Source organism: Halichoeres trimaculatus, unplaced genomic scaffold (genome assembly GCF_033239565.1).
Source record: "Halichoeres trimaculatus isolate MK-OKI-2021-1 unplaced genomic scaffold, fHalTri1.1 fHalTri1_scaffold_9, whole genome shotgun sequence".
Taxonomy (NCBI): Eukaryota; Metazoa; Chordata; class Actinopteri; order Labriformes; family Labridae; genus Halichoeres; species Halichoeres trimaculatus.
Genome location: NW_027437188.1, coordinates 30766374 through 30785709, shown reverse-complemented (window position 1 = coordinate 30785709; position 19336 = coordinate 30766374). Strand labels below are relative to the sequence as shown.

Sequence of the window (19336 nt, the reverse complement as noted above, 5' to 3'; positions counted from 1 at the left end):
TTAAACGTTTGGTTTTACCATTATCATCACAGCTTTTATCTCTCTTTCTTCATTTATTTATCTACCTTTTTTGTGTATTTAGCTTTTACACCTTTTTCTCTTCTTTTACTGGTTTACTCTTACCCATTGTGGTTTTTAATGTTTTAAAAAGTGCTATATAAATATAGCTATTGTTATATTAGGTTATACAAGATGTAAGTGTTAAGAATCAAAGTAGATCTGGATTTGAGTAGTTTATGATGGGAAAGAGCATTTCTGGGAACTACATCGTCTAATCATTTCAAATTGGTTTTACACTCAATTTGTGTTTTACGCTTTGCTTGTTGTGAGCAACCTGAAATATGACGATTTACACAGGGACGACAGAAAACAGTTCATTATTGGTTATCATGCAGAACTAAAAATGCAAAGCCTATTACTAACAGGGTGATTTATCGCAGGGGCCTGCAAATGCCAGTGAATGTATGTTGAATTGGGCTTTCAGTAGTCCCAGCCTTTATTTTTGCTGTAAATGAAAAAATCACATTATTTCTGCAAATGTACTTTAAGCTATTTTATCCATTTTTTAATTTAAATTTTCTTTGATGTTTGTACTTTTTGTTGTGGAATATTGTCAGACAGTTAGATTTATTCCGACACCTTAAAGTGTACCTGAAGGTGTCATAGATGTACACAAATACGCGCCCCCTGCTGGACATCCTGGCTTGTTACATACACAGTGTCCGTCGTCAAGGAACTGCGTCCTCGGTTGCTATCATGGAGGGACTGTACACAGACAGACTCGGGCTTAGCAGCTAGAAAAGTGATAAGTAAGCTGCACAGTTTCTTTTTTCAATACATCCCAAGTAAGTTTTTCCGTCTTTCAGAAGAAGTTGCTGCGATGTGGAGTCGAATATTTCTTCTACAGGCTGATCTTCGCTTTAAAGAGGGTTAAATGAGTTGCTTCAGAGCAGACTGACGTTAGCCGCTAGCTAAAAAGCTCTGCTGGGACCTGAACCTATATGTCTGTCCTGCGTCACCAAGGAGCAGCAACCTCTGAGGATGCAGTTTCTTCAAGACAGCTTCTTCTATCACTCGTATCCTATGAGTTGTGAAATATTAACTGTTCATTCATAGTGCAAAATATGTATCAGGTGGATTCAAGTTGTTCTTTTAAATATCGGGACTGTAAATCACTGAGTTTACAACCAATTTGTAAGATTCATGATATAATTTTTTTTGTTTGGCTTGTAAGAAAGACACATCTGTAAATATAATGTGAAATCCTGGGACCACTGTCCTTAGCTGCTCACTTCCTCTCCCAGAGATTCAAGGTTGGGAGCTGATGGAGGCCTCAGACATGAGAGACAACTGTTGGTTGAAGAGCAGAAGAAAAGCAGAGCCCGTGCTCGCAAGTTCTCCCTGGAAACAAACCGACGCAGGAAGTTAGTTCTGATTGTTTTACATTGTTGCTTTATTTTTTTATTCTAACACTTTCAGAGTTTAATCCCCTCCTTTTCAAACTACTTAATGTTTCTTTGTAAGTTAAAGTCCACATCTTCCTAGAAGCAGATTTTGCTTCTCTGGTATACAGCACCTTCTGGTTGGGCAGCTTATGCCTCTGTCCAAGGCTTAACACTTATCAGGCGTGGATGGTTTTGACAGGATTTTGCAGTCTAGACCTGGAAATAGATCTGTTGGCCCAGAGGGTGAGTGTTGGCCAGATCTATGACTGAAGTATCACCTCTCAGGGGACTAAAGCTGCAGGGTTTAACACTGCACGAGGCTGAAATCCCTGTCAGTTATTAATAAACTTCTAAATTTGTGCTTCTTGGTAAACTGAGGTGGAAAAAAGTGACTCTGTACTCTTTCAAGTAAGAGCTCGAGAGAGCAAGTGGATGTCAGGTTTGTGTTGTTTTGTTAGAGTCAGGATTGGTTATAAAGAAGAAAGGAAGAAGAAGCTTGAATTAAAAAAGAAGAGTTTCACAAGAGTCATTTTTTATGAAGACAGAGGACACGGCCCATGTAATGATTAAAGCTCTGATTGTTTTTGGGGAAATATTCATGTAGTCTCCAAAAGCTCTATCTCTAATCAAATCTATTTTTTTGTTAGGATTGATTACCAAACCTTTAAACATCTCAAAAAAAGAAAAATCATCTCATTCTGAACTTGACTGACCTTGTTTATGTCATTATTGGCTCCCTCTGTCAGGCCAGTTTGAGGGGTAGCTTTAATTTATTAATGACTGTGTTGAAAACATATATCAAGGAAGGGACTCAGGTTTCTCCATCTAAAACATGACCAGTCTAAACTTAATCAGATAAAACATGCCTCTGGTTCATGCTCTCCTCTTCTCGTTTCTCAGGGCTCTGGAGGAAAGACAGAAGCAGTGGGACAAGCAGGAACAGCGACTGAGAGAGAACGTCCTGCACCAACGCAGGCAGCGAGTTCAAGATGCAACTGAGCGATTCCAAAGAGCTCATCTACCTCCTTCCCAGAGACGCAGACCATGTGAATGATCAGTCGTTCATATCCCTCTTGTTGTTATTGAGGCATTTCTTTTTTTTTTAAAGTTTCTCCTTCGTTGTGTTTCAGCCGCCAGAAGAAACGCCCCAAACATTGAAGATGCACTTCATCAAATTCAAGGCAACTTGACGTCATACACCCAGCAGTCCTCTTTACTGTCCAGCAACTCCAACATCAGCAGGTATAAAGACAGACTGATCATTTTTTATCAGTGTTATGCATCACACCGTAGAGACAGGTCTGCCTCAAATTTCAGCCACACCAGAATTGAGAAACCATGAGTCAAAGTATTCCTAAGGCAGATAAATCATGTTTATTTTTTGCTGTTTTCTCTTCCAAGAAGCTGCACTCCCTCTCCAAAGCCTCCCACTGTTTCCAGACATTCTCACCACCACCAAGCCCTCTCTGTTGTGGAGGCCCTCACGAAACTGCTTGAGGAGCAGAGCATGACTTGCTTGAAGATTAGTGATCAGACTGGAAAGACTGAAGAAAAGCAACAGGATCCCAGTCCGCAGGTATGTTGGTTTTTCAGTTTTAATACGCAGAAAACAAAATATATGATAACAGCAGGATTAAGGAGCATCAGGGGCTGTTGTCAGTAAAGTAAAAATATGTGAAGTTATCGATTTCTTCCTATGATGTAAAAGTATGTGGCAAGTATAGAGGAAGAAAAAAAATGGAAACAGTTAAAGCTGCGCAGAGCAGAGCCAGAGGCAGCGCTTTAGGCCATTAAACGATAGTTTGCTCTGAGCCGCAGGAAGTATGTTTCTAAATCAATAGCTCATAATTTAATAATATGATAAGAAAAAATGTATATATAACCAGTAGGTGTTCCTCTTTGAGACCAACTGCACACTTCTCCATGATTTGGAAAGATTTGTGTTATTTTTGTGAGCACAAATTTGTAAAGGACCCTGTTTTTGTTGCACTGTCTAAACACAAACTTTTAAGAAGTCTGGTAAAAACTAATATCATTTACACATTTTGAAGTTTGGCACATTTTTGGCACATGATCTTAAGTTAAAGAAAAAATGATAAGGTGAAAGTCTTAATTTTTACTGTCTAGGACAGTACTTCTTCTGCTGGCCCAATAAAACAAGCCAGTCTGGTATACTTGAAAATGAGCAATTTTGTTTTATAAAATTTCTCTTTTCTCTTTTTTTCTTATATTTGTTCCTTTCCTGTAAAGCGTCTTCGAGTATCATTAAAAAGTGCTATATAAATCTGTTTATTATTATTATTATTATTATTATTATTATTATTATTATTATTATTATTATTAAAATTATTATTATTATTATTATTATTATTATTATTATTATTATTATTATTATTATTATTATATAAAAATAATACTAATAATTATTATTATTATTATTATTTATATTTTCATTATTATTTCTTGTATTATTTTCCTCATTAGGGTTTAATCAAGCAATAATCCTAAAAGTGAAAGTTCCTGAAATGTTTTTGTGTACTGGCAATAATATCAACATAATAATTTGTGTTTTAAAATACAGATGAAATGATTATACACATATTAAAATTTACAGTTTAGCTTAAACCTACAACATAGCTTTTAAGCCACTAGGGGGCAGTATTAACAAGACTTAGATAAATTTACCAAACTGTTGCTTGTTTGCACATCCAGTCATTCTGTTTCTGATTTTAAGTCATGTTTGAGAGCACTGTAGGCCTCTTTAGCTATAGTCTACTTGGATGGCGTGCCAATAATGTAGAGTGAGGAAAAGGCTGTCAAAATATAGAATTGTATCTTTGTCAACTCAAAAATTAATACAAAAAATCCAAGTTGATCACCCCTCTAACCGGATTGTTTTACTAATTGAACATTTAAGTATATCTAGTGTAACTTTCCTTAGTGGTAATGATAATCTCAACACGTGGAAACTGCAGTGTGATGAGCTGGGCTTCCTGCAGGAATTCCCCTCTTGCCTGCAAAAAAGAAAAAAAATTTGCAGCCTTGAAGCTTCCTGCATAATATGTCTTTCAGTATTAGAGAAGACGCCAACCTTAAGAGAGCCAACTGATCCATCAACACCACAGCTCTTTAAATCTCATTATTTCTCAGTCTCTCTCCCTCTCTCAACAAAAGCCCAGACGGAAAATGTAAATCATCATTACAAACTGTTTTCTACTCATCTATCTTTTGCTCTCACATTTCAGGACAGCCGTCTGTCCGATTGTTGTTACTCTGAAAGCCTTTCGAGTAAAGACAGCTTGGAGAATGAAGACCCAAACCACAGCCCGAACACTAAGAATCTACAGTGCTCTTATTCTTCAATCTTGCTTGACTCAGAAAAGTCAAATCCAGACTTGAGAAGTCCAAACGACTTGCATCCAACGTCAGACCTGACTCCTTTTGCAGCCATGACACTTCTGGGGGATGATGTAATCCAATCGAGAAAGCTGCAAAAACACGAGCTCTCTGAAACACCTGATAACAGCATGCATACTTCTGAAGCATCATGGGGGTTCAAACCTTATGACCCAACACTCAAAACTGAGAGTCAGGCTGCTCTGAATAGCTGCAACTTAATAAGTCTCAGTGAAATTATGGGTTCAGACAAAGAGCACTTTCGAGTTAACTTCCCTCAAAACAGTCCGAATGATGACACCATGATTACAAAGAAAAGTGCTCCTGATGACACCACTCCTAAGTCTCTGTGTCCTAAACAAGGAACTTTATTAGATACCAGGCAGCAGAGGGTTCATGATGACAGACAATCAAAACATCCTTCAGCAACAGAAATTCTTCTCCCTGCCAAAAATGTCGGCAAAGTCAATATGTTTGAGGAGCCTCTGAGGCCTCATATTTATTTGAACAATATCAGAACAGATAATTCAGCAGGAGAGGGAACTGTGCTGCAAAAACAAAAAGTAAACCACAACATGTCAACCAAGACTGAGCCTAGTGCCTCCATCAACAACCTTAATAAAGTTTCTAACTTGGAGCCCAGAACAGATAAGTCCATTAACACAGCACTGCTACAAAGGGCGTGCTTATCTAATATTCAGTCACACACTCAGAAGTGCCTTAAGACGCCAGAAGAGGAAGCACAACATGTGCCTGTTTCAGAGGGGGCCGCTCCTTCCGTCAGGTTCATTAAAGGAATCCTTAAAAAGCAGTCCAAGTATATGTCAGGGGATACCTCATGGGTGTATGGCTCAGGACATTCAATATTTGCACAACAAGTAGCTTTGGCGATCCGAGATAGTGTTGAGTTGACCCGAGCTAGATCTAAAGATTCAGAGGGAAACAGCACGGTTAAAAAGAAGCTGCGATGGTTTGATGAGGTTAACGAGGGAAAAGAGGACAAAAAGACAGGCATAATAAAACAGACACATAACAAGATACACAATCTCCCTGAGTCAAAAAACACTTCAGAGGACCACCAGCTAAGTCTAACTACAGTCTCAGGGGCTTCGAGGCTTGGACCAAGCATGACCCCTCCGGCCCCGAATGGTTATCACTTTACAAAGCAAGCGTGGACAGATGTTGGGGTTCAAGTAAGCTTGCCACAGAAGCGAGCAGATGAGGTCAAGGTGCCGTGCAGCAGCACCAGGACTGGTGTCCCCAAAGCCCCTCGGAGAGAGCGCTCTGCCAGATCCGGAGCAGGTCCTGTTTCTTCCAAAGCCAGAAAGGGCACTGTCATCCGACCTCAATCTGCCACTGAGGTGAGTCAGATTGCCAAAACCCAAGGGAAGATCATGGTACCGCGTCCTCCTCCGAGGATGCAATCACAGGAGAAGGAGGAAAAGCCGCCATACATCACAAAGACTCCATATGGCACGGATCATGTCATCAGCGGTAAACAAGCGTCCAGAGTGGAGCAAGCACTTTACAAGGACACATCAGAAAGCTTCTTCTTACCATGCACACATCATGTGATTAAAGCAGATAGTGCTGTTGTGTACACACCACTGCAGCCCTCGTATGCATGCTCTGCCTCTGAGGTCACCACCAAGGGCATGACCAGCTCAGGGCATCAGGAAACTCAAGGCTGCAGTAGAAGAAGAGGGATGGTGTACAATGAAAAGGGACTTTGTTTTGATCGCACTCCTACAGATGACGAGATCTCTCAGCTCTGGTATGGTGTCCGCAGCGCCTTATCCACCAGGGATGGTAATGTAGATGTTGTCTGACAGTCTCTCTATTCAATTTAATCTGTGCTCACCACTTCATAAACTCTAGATTATAGAATCTATAATAAGACTAAGTAAGATTTAAGTAAATGTATCTTCTTCCAGGCAAAAGCGTGCTGAGGAGACAGGCCTTTGAGAGCGACAAAGGTGTGAGGAAGCCCTGTGCAGAGCAGAGCAGACCGCCTCCTGTCTCAGGGATCACAAAGTTTCCTCAGCCCTCTCAGGTACATGCACGCAGTTGCCCTGTGGGAAGTGGGGGAGTAAGAATAATTGCCCAAGATCAGTAAATGGGTGTGTGTTTGAACTTGTTGAATCAGTTTGCAGTCCCTTTCATGCTGTCCTTAGTGTTGGTAAAACTGACTACACACCACAATTTATGATCCTCCAGACAAGACTTTCCAGCTGGACTTGAGTTGTCAGTGTTTAACATGAAAAGCGTTGAGGCATAATGTTTTTGTTTTTAACTGGCTCTACCTGTTATTATGCTCTATGCCTCTTGCCTTTAAATTTTGCTGTGTACTTAAGACTGATCAGTGTTATGTAAGGTTTATCTGACATTAACGACCGTACATGATTTTGTTTTGTTTTGTGCAGCCAATAAAACAGACAACAGAGCCCATCAGACCTTTTTCAAGCCCTTACAACGTTGCCTTATCCAATGGAGGTACTGTGTTTTTTAAATTATTATTACTTAGATCAATCTAGACATGCATCAAAATTTTGTCTGAATTTCACGTCTATGTATGTTAAAAATTAGGCCTGTCACTTTAACGTGTTAATTAGATTCATTAATTATACTGCATAAGTCATTTCCAGAGCATCTTGAACGATCTTTCAAGTTTTCAATGACTATGTAAACACCAAAACTACCTATGAAGGTGGACCCTCTTCTTTTATGTCTCTCTTCCTGTTTTTGATCCAAAAAAAAACAAAAATGTACTTTTTTGGATCTCGGGCGCTCCATCGTTTGACCCTCTCCATGATCTCTTTCGTCTTTTCTCTGAACTACCTCAACACATCCTCAGTTGGAGCGTGAGCTGCCTGAACTTTTCTGACTTGCAGTATCTCGCTATGCCTCTGTCATCTTACATCTTCTCCTCATATCCATGCTGAGCTCTCATCCAAAGAGAGCACCGCTCTCACCCATAGTAGTCTACGAGCATGATTTTGATCAACAAGCTCCACCAGAGCCCACCTTCCCCTGCTGAAAAACTTAAGTTACTTCTATAAACGTAGTAAACATTTGCAATAGAAGTGATGTCTATAGATCTATGACTATAGATGTCAATGGCAGTGAACACGAACATATTGATATTGGCCAGTTGAAAAAAATGTGGCTTTACAAATCTTTTCTTCTTCGTGATTAGTCATGCACTATAGTTTTGTAATGTCCTTAAATTCAGATTCTTTATTTGGGGACCTGAAGCAGATATGAGATTAAAATGTAGAGGTGTCCCAGTCCGATATTGATATCGGATATTGGTCCGATATCAGCAAAAAAACAAGTATCAGATTATATCGGAATGCATCCAAAATCTCTGATACAAGCAAGCACTCAGTCCATTCCAGACTCCGCTCCTGCTGTTTTTATTTGATCTATTTAGGTTATTTTCTGGGTCTTCTAATTTATTTTTTATTTTATTCAATTACAGTATATTCTTATGTTTAATGTTAAAATTTCTGTTACCCATTGGTTAATAATAAATGGGTCAGTTTTTCCTCACACCTACTGTTGCTGACTACTGTTCTTTGTGTAAATAATATCACTTAATCAAGCCTTTTCTAACATGACAGACATACTACAAAATAAGTAATAAAAGTATGCATGTTTAATGCTGAAATCATATCGGATTAATATCAGTATCGGCCAGCACTCAATGCTGCAGTATCGGTATCGTATCGGAAGTGAAAATGTAATATCGGAACATCCCTATTAAAATGTGATTAATTCGATTAATTAATTACAAATCCTGTAATTAATTAGATTAATTGTTTTGATCGCCTGACAGCACTATTAAAGGTAGAAATGAATAAAACAAAGATAAGGTTAAGGCAGGTGAGAAAGCATGAAGTGTGAACTTGTGTTGACTTCCAGGTTTGGAGAGTTTGTCTCAGTTAAACCAGATTGAAGCACATCCTGAAGGCCCACTTGAAGAGAGAGGTATCATGGCTGCCATGGACACTGCCCAAACTCTGAGACCTGGAGCTGTGCAGCAGCGCAGCCAGCAGCAGGGGTTCAGCAACATCTCCCTGGAAGAACAGAAAGTTCTTCTCTCTCTGGACAGACTCAACCATCAGCTGTGCTGTGAGTACTTTGATGCATCAGAACAGAACTGACCCAACCTGACTTCTTTTCATCCCCATCATGAATAACCAATTCTGATGTTTCACAGGTGTGCGGGAACACGTGGGGTCGACTGTTGGCACACAAGGCCTGGTACTTATTGGCACACCCTCTGTAAGTATAACCCTCACAGGAAATCACATGTCAGCTCAAAACATAAGGTGACCTGCTATTTTATATCACTGACCCTCCGCTCTTTTCAGGCTAGGGAAATGAAAGTAACAAACCATCACAAGCGCCGTGCATCCTCAGCTAACAACCGCTCTCGATACCAAAAGAAATCCTGACTTGAAGAAAAAAAGCACTTTAATATCTTGTAGAGATGGTTTTATCTTCTTTGCAGGTAAATTTACAGACTGTGGAAGCAAAAAATCAACTAAACAGGTGTTTTAACTTTGTCCTTTGACATTTATTTTGTATGCTTGCTTTGTGCATGGACAAGAGCATAATGTCACAAAAAAACTGTTTTATTCGTTCCACTTGAATATGTCATTTTAAGTGCCTGTCAAAATTACTCTCAAATGAAAAAATCCCCAACTTATAAGTGACACATGACCAGAATACATTTTAAAAAAATACACTTCAAAGACTGGTGCAAGTTGAGTATTTATATTCATAGCTGTTAATCTCTGTTTATTTATCATATACATATAATTGTAACAGTTTTATCCATATCAAAGTTGCACTGAATAAAGGATATTTTTGATGTATATATGAAGCTTTTCATTTTGTTTTTGTTTCCGGGATGTACTGTTCGTAGAGAGAAGTGTAGCAGTGTTGTGAGGAGGTGTGTTTGCTTTATGTTGATTGCTCCAGAAAGGACAATTATGTCTTTGCAGAACACTCAACCCACTGGCTCAACAAGGTGAACCTCTGCCAGAGGGCCTCTCACCTTCTGTTGCGACAGCATCCATCCATAACTCTGCTCTGCAGGTCCTGTTTCACTCAATATTCACTTGTCCTCAGCAAACCTCAGTCGAAATCAGGACTTAAGCCTTTATTTGTTTAACTGAAGGGATAGCTAATTTTTTTTTTCTTTCATTTAAGGGGATTATTAATGAAAGATTTCAGCCTGTCTTGACAAAAATAGGTGCAAAGGCTGCAGGGATTAAAGCTGAGAGTTAAGTTGCCCCTCCTTCACCAGCATGTCTGGTTTTGCCCAGTCAGTGAGCCTGCTGAGACTTGCTTCAAGAGATGGAGGAAGCCAACAGTCATGAAGAGTGAGGCTCCCATCTTTGATGAGACTTTTTGAGTTTACCCGCTGCTTTCCTGATCCATGCATATGTAGACTCTCAGAGGTGTTTTTTTTTCTTCATCATCATCTTTTTCTTTGAAAATAAGCTTTTCTTACTGAGATGACCATGATGCCTCATTGGCATGTTGAGTAACATTATCTTTACTTTGACTTACACTAAAACTCAGAGCTGACAGTGCAGAGTGCTTTTACCTTTGATAAATGCTTACGCTCTTTCTTCTTGGCTGCAGATATTGCTATTCAAGCAGCTGAATTTCAAAAGTGTTTGTGATTGCATAAGAAAAAATAGGAAGAGTTTGACGATCTTTTGTTTATTAATCTTTCGCTCTCATGTCAGCAACTGAATATGCGTAAATGCATGTACTAATAAAGTAATAGATTATATAAATCACTGCAAAATATCTGCACAGCACTGACCAATGTTGACTTCAGAGCACTGCAGTGCACATTGTGTCTGTTGGCCTACTACCATAAATTTTAAGGAGCCATTATACCACACAATGGAAAGCATAATGACATTTAAGCCTTCAGCAGCACAGCACCCAGAAACTCAACAAGAAAAGGCAAGTGAGCCGAAAATAGGGGAAGACATTTCCATAGATGCAAGTTCAAGCTTGCATGTCTCACAAGCATTTTGTCATGTTTTGTTCCACACCATTGAACATGCACTGAATGACTGTTTGCTACAGCTCGGTTTCTGCAAAACAGAAGTATCTGCTGGTAACATGCGTAAAATGGTCAAATGGAAGTAGATTTTTAGGTCACAGAAGAGCTTGACAAAATTGCAAATTAACTCAAAATTCTGCAATTAAAAATCATTTCACCGCTCAAAGTAAAACTTCAGACCAGTAAATAAATCTATCTTTGAAAAGGGAGACAAATAATAGAGATGTTTATAAAATTGAAACATAGTAGTAACTGTTTGTGAGATTCAAATTTATAAATTTTGTGGACATGGGAGAGACAAGAAAATCAAAGTTTTCCTGCTTTAATAGTTCAACAGTGAGTCAATATTGTTATGTTCTCGTGTCAGACTGCAGGGGGCCCTCTAGTTCCCATCTGCCCCTTCTTCTGTAGCAACATAGTGCGTCACTATGTCCGATAATAACACCAGACCAAATGTTTCAAACAGGGAGGACTCATATATCCGCTCTGTGTTCCAGAACCTCAGATTGATTTAGTGAAAACAGATCCCAAAGTTCGAGGAAGCAAACACCAATGACACTGAAACGCCTCAGACGGATGAGGAGATGTTTACCAAGAGACCAAACTCTGCCAAGTGGGTGGTCCTTTCTGGGCTGCCGGGACACTGCAGTCCATCTCTTTAATGTGTCTGAGTGCGTTACAATGATGTGAAAATGACCACTTTCCCCAGAACAATGGACATCTCTTGACTGGCAGCATGTGTGCACAGAAAATGTTACTCATAAAGGAAATTACGAGGGCTTGTAGCAAAGTTATGAAAAAAGTTCTCTTCCAACTTAGATGCAAAATATTGTGTGAGTTTTTAATGCATCATGAGTGGAGCATTCAGATTTCAGATGCATTTGCTCATACAGATATTTTAATTATGATGCACAAGCCTGTACCTTTAAAACCCCATTGTGCAAACTTAACATAGTTTCAAATTGGAGCACCTCTAAAAGTTTAAACTTATCAAAAATATTAGACAGTAACGAATTACAGACTAAATTGCATCTGCTGGGACCTGCAGGCAAAGTGTCTGACTGGCAAAGGGAAGCGCTTTAATCTGTTCATCTGGGCTCTACAGCGTCTGCTGGTATTAAATAGGGCTCATAATCATTCATTCAGTAGATGTATGGGAAAAAGAGTTGAAACAGAGCCTCTGTATCCAAAGAGAGTGGATCTTGACAAAATGATTTCTCAATGGAAGAGGGGCCTCATTTGCATAACAATTGTGGGAACTGCATGGATCTACTTTTCATGAGCACTGTAAAAAAAAAAAAAAAGAAGGGGGAGGAAAAAACAGTACTATAGGCTACATGGCCCACTGATGAAAGAAAATGTGGTTGTAAGTGATTGTTAAAATCCCTGAGCTGTAAACATGAGTTTTGTGTAGTTATCTATAATAACACATAGCGTAAAATAGTATACATGTACAATAAGAAATGAGTCCAGTAAGATAGCCAGAAAATCATAACTCAGAAATATTCACTGAGAAAATAGTTTTAAAAATGTATTTGTTGAAAATAATTGACAAACACACTCTTCAGTAAAGTTTCTGTTTGCTAACATACAGTCTTCCATCAACTTTTGCAATTGCCCTGGGAAATTTTAATAAGGCTGCAAAGTTAAACAGCTTCTGAAAGTTGTTTTCAGTCTGTTTATTGAACAAACTTCTACATTTTGGGCAGAAAATGAACTGTAATTTGTTGTTTCCTCACATGGTCTCCTGTTGTAAAAATTCAGGCTCAGCAGGGGTCCTTGTTGCACTTGGGCGTTTGCCAAAGAAAATTAGTTGTACCCAAATTAAAAAATAATTTCCATCAATTTTGAATTTATGAGCAAGAATAAATGTGTCAAATTATTAACAATAAAAAGGTTATGGTGTTTCATGGGGATTGTTAAAAATAAATTGAAGCCACTCTTGTCTACTCTATTTAGACTTTGTTTGGTGAATAAAATGTAAGATATTTTGTAGTTTTAAAAGAAAAATATAGTAAAGCAGGAAACTTTCCAGTCCCCTGGAGCGTCCCGGGCCCCTGGATACACTGACTGTACCTTTAAAGACTCTTGTCCCAATTAAAGCCAAGCCCCGCCTCTAGGAGCAGACGTCCCATGAGTCATAAAGTTTGATGTCCTGCCCAAAGTTTAGATCCGACTGGAGCAAAAGTTTTTTTTCTAGAAAGTGAGCTGCGGAGATTTGATGTACGCACTATGAATCTTCTCTGTTAAGATTCTCTTTATCAGTTGTAACTCGGCTGAAACAGAGAAAGTTGTTGGACTTTTCCAACGACGCGTTTGTTGTTTTTCTTCTTTTGTGGCTACCTTTTTTTTTTCCTGAAAGTTGGGGCCGGACGACAACATAGATCCCACTGTGGAGTAGATATGCGCTTTGTTACTTTGACAAGTATGCTAGAGGAAAACAACATCCAAACGCTGTCTTTTACTGCAGATTTCGACAGCTAACACACTTTGGAAGATTACAAAGTCCGACCGAGTTCAACTTTAGAATGACTCGGGAGAACTTTTGCTGAGTGTCGGTGAGATTCCCTGATTTCCGGCTGTGTGGAAAATAACTTGGATTGGCTCAAGCTTATTTTTTTGTAAGTTTTTCATCGAGACATTTTCGGGCTCAAAAAGTTTGCTGACAAATTTGGGGAAAATGGATCCGAGCCAGCACAACCCTCCTGCCGGACACCAGATCGTCCACGTACGGGGCGACTCCGAGACCGACCTGGAGGCGCTTTTCAACGCCGTGATGAACCCGAAAAACACTATCGTTCCCCCTTCAGTACCCATGAGGATGAGGAAGCTTCCAGACTCCTTCTTCAAACCTCCTGAACCAAAATCCCACTCCAGACAAGTAAGCCCGCCCTGTCTCTCCCCTGCCCCTTCCCAGAAATCACGACCAGAGTAAGGCCCATCCTGTGGGGGCCCAGGCCTTCAGCAGGCTCTGGGTCTTAGAAAGTCAGTGAAAAGTTTCTGCCTTATTTTAACCTTCGATATCAGCAAAGGTTATGAGAGGATGTCTGTTGAAATATCTGTTTGAATGCAGAATGAGTAACTCTAAACTTCTTTGATGTGTTATAAAGTGTTTACGAACAAACAACCGTAAAAAGCTATATTTCTTTAAATAGAATATCTATAACTGAAAGTTTCGACTTGCTAGAATTGGATGCAAGATATCATAAGCCTGTCGCAACAATATTAGGTGCATTTTGAAGAAAGGCCCATGTGGCATTAATCAAATTTAGAGTAACTGAAATATTCTCAGAGTAATTATTTTGGTCTCAGATGGTGGTTTTAATTCTGCAACAATATTGTATCTGCTATTGAAAGAAGATTCACATTGTTATACCTTAAGTAAGATGTCAGATTGTGTATAGCCTTGGTTATTTTGTGCGTGCAGCCTCAGCCTCTTTCTTTTGTATCATCTGCAAAGGCTGAATGTTACAGTATTATTAAGTGTTGGTGGAAATTTTAAGTTTTCAAGCTGAGTTGTCTGCTAAACAAATGATTTGTAATCACAAATCATATGATGGTTGAATTAGTCCCTATTCTCCCCCTCCCCCTCCTCCCTCAGACATCCCCCACAACTGTTGCTTGTGGTCTTTGGAGTTTGTCGTCAGTGCGCATGCGCTGCTGTGTGCAGCGAGCCTGCGCTCTCCTCTGTCCCACAGGCCTGGATTCCTTCAATGCTCTGACTCTACCACACAAACTTATAAACAAATACACACGAAAATACAAAACGACGTTTTAATTCATCATTAGAATGACTAAAATATAAAAAAGCACTAACTCTGTGTGGTAGTTAATGTTTAAATGAGTTTATTTATGCTATAACAGTTTTTTGACAGTTAGAAAGTTACGAGAGGACTCCAGTAATCGCCCCCTAAAACTCGTTCATACATTCACTGGATAAACAGCCATAAATGAAGGTATATAATAGGCTTTATAGCTGTTATAACTGGTGTTACTGGCATTGTGTAAGTGTTGTTGGGTTTTTTTGTGTTTATCATCTCTTTGCTAAATTCCCCTGATAGGAGTCAATCAAATTTCAAGACCTCATAAGTCAAATTTGAAGTCACTTGTGGTAAACTTTGTTGAGAGATACTCTGACAAAATCTTCAAAACAATAGTTGGCATATGATAATGTTTTGGTTTTTTTTCACTTCCACCACAGGCCAGTACTGATGCTGGGAGCGGAGGAGCACTCACACCCCATCACGTCCGAGCCCACTCATCCCCAGCCTCCCTTCAGTTGGGAGCCGTTTCTGGTGGCAACCTGTCTGGCATGCCCCCAGCAGCTCCCTCCCCTCAACACCTCCGTCAATCTTCCTATGAGATTCCTGATGACGTACCCCTGCCTCCAGGGTGGGAAATGGCCAAGACTGCCTCTGGCCAGAGATACTTTCTCAAGTGAGTATTCCAGCAACAAGTGTGAACTGTAAGGTCCTCAGAAAAAACCTGGATCTTTGTTGGATCAATGCATATTCCTAAATAAATATATAGGAGAAAATAGGATATTAACATGTAAAGCATACATAAAATAATGCTAGCCAAGATTCAAGAGTCATATAATTTTATAACTTCAAGATGTAAGGAAAATAGCTCAGAGGAAAGCCTAGACACTAGAGGAGGAGTCTGGAGGTGGAGCTCTTACAGCTCAATCCAGGACACCATGTTTATAATAATAATGACAATTTGTAAATCTGCTAGACTGCACAATCGTGGTCAATGTACCAAAAAAGAGACATTTGCAATTGTGAAATTGTAGGTTATTACATTTGGTGGTCTCTGCAAACAAGAGACGTCTTTAAGGGCCTGCTGCTGTATGTACTGCTCCTCTTCTCCGTCTCAGGTTTCAGTAGAAACAATGGATCTTTGTAGCTCCCCAGACAGCAAAGGACAGACAGCTCTGCAAAACTCATCTGCCGACAAGCAGATCTCTTCCACGCTTGAGTTCTGAAGTGAACTCAAATGGTCAGCAGGTAGACCAGACTCTCTGGACCTGTTGCAGGAAATATCAGCAGCTTGTCGGATTGTGAAAGTTTTGTTTTTGTTCAGTCTTTTTTAGTTATTAGTTTGATTTATTCATTATTAACCCCTCAATTCTCCAAATATGGATTCAATTATTCTCAAAAGTGACATCTTTATTCGTTTCGCCTCTTGTGAAGTTAAAGTTACTCATGATCAGATGGATTTGACAGTTAAAGTTTTATTTGTATTCCTGTTAAAGGCAGAATGATGTCAGTAGTACTTTCTTCAGATGGACATGATGGCCTCAAATTAACTTGCACTAAGAAAGAGCTTTCAGTACCAGATGTTCTGAGGTCCCACATCTGGAGAACATCTGCTTCGTTTTGATGAGGCTGTTCCAAATTGTAAAAAAGGACTGGAGAGAAGACAGAGAAAACACTATTCTGGTAGACTCTCCCATGATCGGTGTGGTTATTTCGAAACTGTCTCAGCTAATGACTTCAGACACAAGGAAGCAATTTTCTTGACTAAATCTGATTGTTCAAAGTTAGCTTTAACCTTGAGTAACCTGTAGTTCAAGAAGAAACTTGCAGAGACTGAAAGGTTTTTACGTAAGTCAACTCAGCATTACTCATATCCCAGAACACAGCAGGATCACTTTAGATTTAATAAAATCTAATTGTATTTAAGGTTTCCTCTACAGGAGGAAAGTGTAATTCAATCAAAGTCATGACTGTACGCTGCTGCTCTGTTTTGACATCTGTTTTTGGGTATTAGCAAATCTATATGAGTGAAACAGTTGAAAATCTTAGATTCTTGGAGAAACAGATGAGTAGCTGTGTTATGTTACACATCAAAGTTCAGATATTTGATCTGCAGCACAGCCGGCCTCAGCAGAGCTGCTGGTAAAGACACTCCCCTATTTATAAACAGGAGTAGTCTGAGCAAGATGTGCTGCAGGAGGAGGAGTGAAGCAGAGTAACAGAGTGAGTGTGAGTGTGTGTGGGTGGGTGGGGGTGGGGAGTCAGTCAGAGACTAGCAGAGAGTGGGGGCTCACATTTCACTCAGGTGACTGCTGTTGTCCTTCCAGATAAATCAGCTCTGGGTGAAAGTTTTTTTTTACAGAATGAGTTTCTCCCTCTCAGTCCCATGCACTTTGACATGATCAACCTTCATGAGCCACAGACGCCGATGTCCCATTCCCTTTAAAAGCTCGCTCAGTTTGGTATGAATGGAGCCATGGCGTTGTGACGGTGCCTCTTTTGTATCAATGGAGTTAAATGGCAGCCATGTGGAGATGACTAGAAGAGGGGCCAAGAGAAACCCCAGCCCTCCCTTTGTCCCTGCAGTGAAACAGTGATCTTTATTCAGACCACAGGCCTGTTGAGACTCATGTGAGCCTTCCTAAAATAGACAGATAGTTGACATGAAGTTAAAAGATGGCGGCGAAACAGGCAGTGGGCTTTTTGTTTTACCTTGTTCTTCACATCTGAAATGTTGAGCTAATGATGGTAGCTTATAGGAGAAGCACCAACACTGGAAAAACTTAAATCTTATCAAGTGTTTTTGTCTTATTTCAGTTGAAAATATCTATTTAGACTTAATATAAGCCACATTCACCTAAACAGTCCAGAAAACTGTCTTGTTTCAAGCAATTCAGAACTCATTTTTGTCTTAAAATAACTTGAAAATAGACATTTTTCTGGACTGGCTAGTTGAATGTGGCTCATATCAAGTATAACAGGAAAATTTGTACTTAATATAAGACAAAAACACTTGATTGGATTTCATTTTTTTGCAGTGAACTATCTCAAAGACTTATTACATTTCAAGTCTGTAATAGTGGAGAAAATGTGCTGTCATGACACCTTTGTACTTTTACACTGAATCCACAACCAGAGGTGTGATAACCAAAAAAAAAATGTCATGTTTTACTGAAGTTTATAGTGAAAGTGAGACGCTACCAGAGGGTGAGAGTCTTGCTTTAATTAGTGATGTTAAAGGGACTGAAGTTTGGCCTGTTGTCCTTTTCTGTTTTGTAAGATGCTTTGAAATCAAAGCACATTTAAACACATGGTGTATTCATAATCAAACATTCAGCCATTGTATTTCTACAATTTCAAGATTATCTGTGACAAAATGATCATAATAAGTCAACTAAACGGTCTCACTGAGGGTTAAAATATTTGATATTTGAGGCCCAAACAGTGCGAGAAGTCATGCACAAGCTATTGTTTTAAGTTGGCACTTCATAAAAACAAAACCTTAACTCTGAGAGTGAACTGGGGGATTGTCAACAAAGTCTGTTGACCTTTCCTCCTCTTTCTTCCAGCAGTTTGCTCTGGCCTTTGATTTACGACAGCAGGGGCAGGGAGGTTGGGTCACCTTGCTTGGTGCTGAGACGGGGGGCAGGGCCAGTCTCTTGGGCTGGGTCATAAACTAATGAAGGTTTCTAATTTAGACACACCGGTGGACTAGGAGGGGTAATCACCGTTTCCGGGTGCTTATTAAATGCAGCTTTGAATGAGCTTTTAGTCCGTGGGAAGTCAGCCTTAAGCAGAGGAAAGCTTTGGGGGTGCAGCTATTGTCTGCCCTCAGGGGCAGGTAGAGCTGTGTTGATGGACACTTTTGTCTTTCTTCAATTGGATTTTAAACTGTTTTGATGAGCCCAGTTTCCCACGACCAGAGTGTCTGATTTCTGTCTCCAAACTGGGCTGATCAGTGACTTCACTTTTAATCAAATCAATCAGTTTCTACTCAGTGAAGCTCCACTTCAGGAAACATTAAACTGCCTGATATCTGGTCTGACTGAAGCGTACACTATCCAGAGTTTCCTGCACATCTGTTGCACTAAACACAAGTCAAAGACAGACGCTTTTAAAGCCGGGGAGATCAAAGTGCTATCTTGGAACTTGTGCTTTTTTGTATGCAATAGATATCTGAGTTAGTCCTGATTTGGATTATACGATTATGGGGGGATTTCCAGCAAGTGATTGTGCCTTTTTATCAATACTCATCTTGTAAAACTAAAAAGGATAGTTTTTATTTTCAAACCTCACCACTAGTGGAGTTACTTTTGCAGTCTTTTTACAGTCTCTTTAAACTCAGACTGAGACTATTCATCAGTGTCTCTGCCCAGCCTGCTTGTATGTTTGAACCACATTTGTTGCCACCTTGTTTCACAGCACTTCTGACTCATCTGAAACTTTATTTTAGTTTTATTAGTAGAGAAACTGCTTTCAAAATAAAAGTCTTTACAACATACACAAAGTAAATCAGAGATTTACCTACATACTCTGTTTGTTTAAGCTTTAGGGAATGAACACTCCCTGGATTTTATACTGAGCTGCTATAAACTGACGCCACTCGGTCAATCCCAAATGGTGCTGGGAAGCCTGGGCTG

At 39.6% G+C, this 19336-nt stretch overlaps 2 protein-coding genes across 2 annotated transcripts in view; both read left to right on the top strand.

Moving 5' to 3' along the window:
- The first annotated feature begins 759 nt into the window (after nt 1-759).
- Nucleotides 760-9612, top strand: cep126 (centrosomal protein 126). The gene is made up of 11 exons (XM_074678820.1): nt 760-1076; nt 1305-1424; nt 2346-2491; nt 2576-2687; nt 2847-3021; nt 4691-6650; nt 6776-6894; nt 7265-7334; nt 8766-8975; nt 9064-9128; nt 9218-9612. The coding sequence occupies exons 1-11, from the start codon at nt 1042-1044 to the stop codon at nt 9299-9301; spliced, it is 3096 nt and encodes a 1031-aa protein (XP_074534921.1). The 5' UTR covers nt 760-1041; the 3' UTR covers nt 9302-9612.
- A 3474-nt stretch (nt 9613-13086) lies between these two features.
- Nucleotides 13087-19336, top strand: part of yap1 (Yes1 associated transcriptional regulator) — a 28338-nt gene continuing 22088 nt past the window's right edge. Inside the window, exons 1-2 of the mRNA XM_074680273.1 lie at nt 13087-13816; nt 15137-15372. Of these exons, the coding sequence (XP_074536374.1) occupies nt 13616-13816; nt 15137-15372 (437 nt within the window). The 5' untranslated portion in view covers nt 13087-13615. The remainder of the gene's footprint in view (nt 13817-15136; nt 15373-19336) is intronic.

Coding starts and splice junctions, on each gene's coding strand:
- cep126 (XM_074678820.1), top strand. CDS start 1,042: ATGCAGTTTCTTCAAGACAGCTTCTTCTATCACTC. Junction 1,425..2,345: donor GAAACAAACCGACGCAGGAA/GTTAGTTCTGAT, acceptor CTCGTTTCTCAG/GGCTCTGGAGGAAAGACAGA. Junction 6,651..6,775: donor CGCCTTATCCACCAGGGATG/GTAATGTAGATG, acceptor ATCTTCTTCCAG/GCAAAAGCGTGCTGAGGAGA.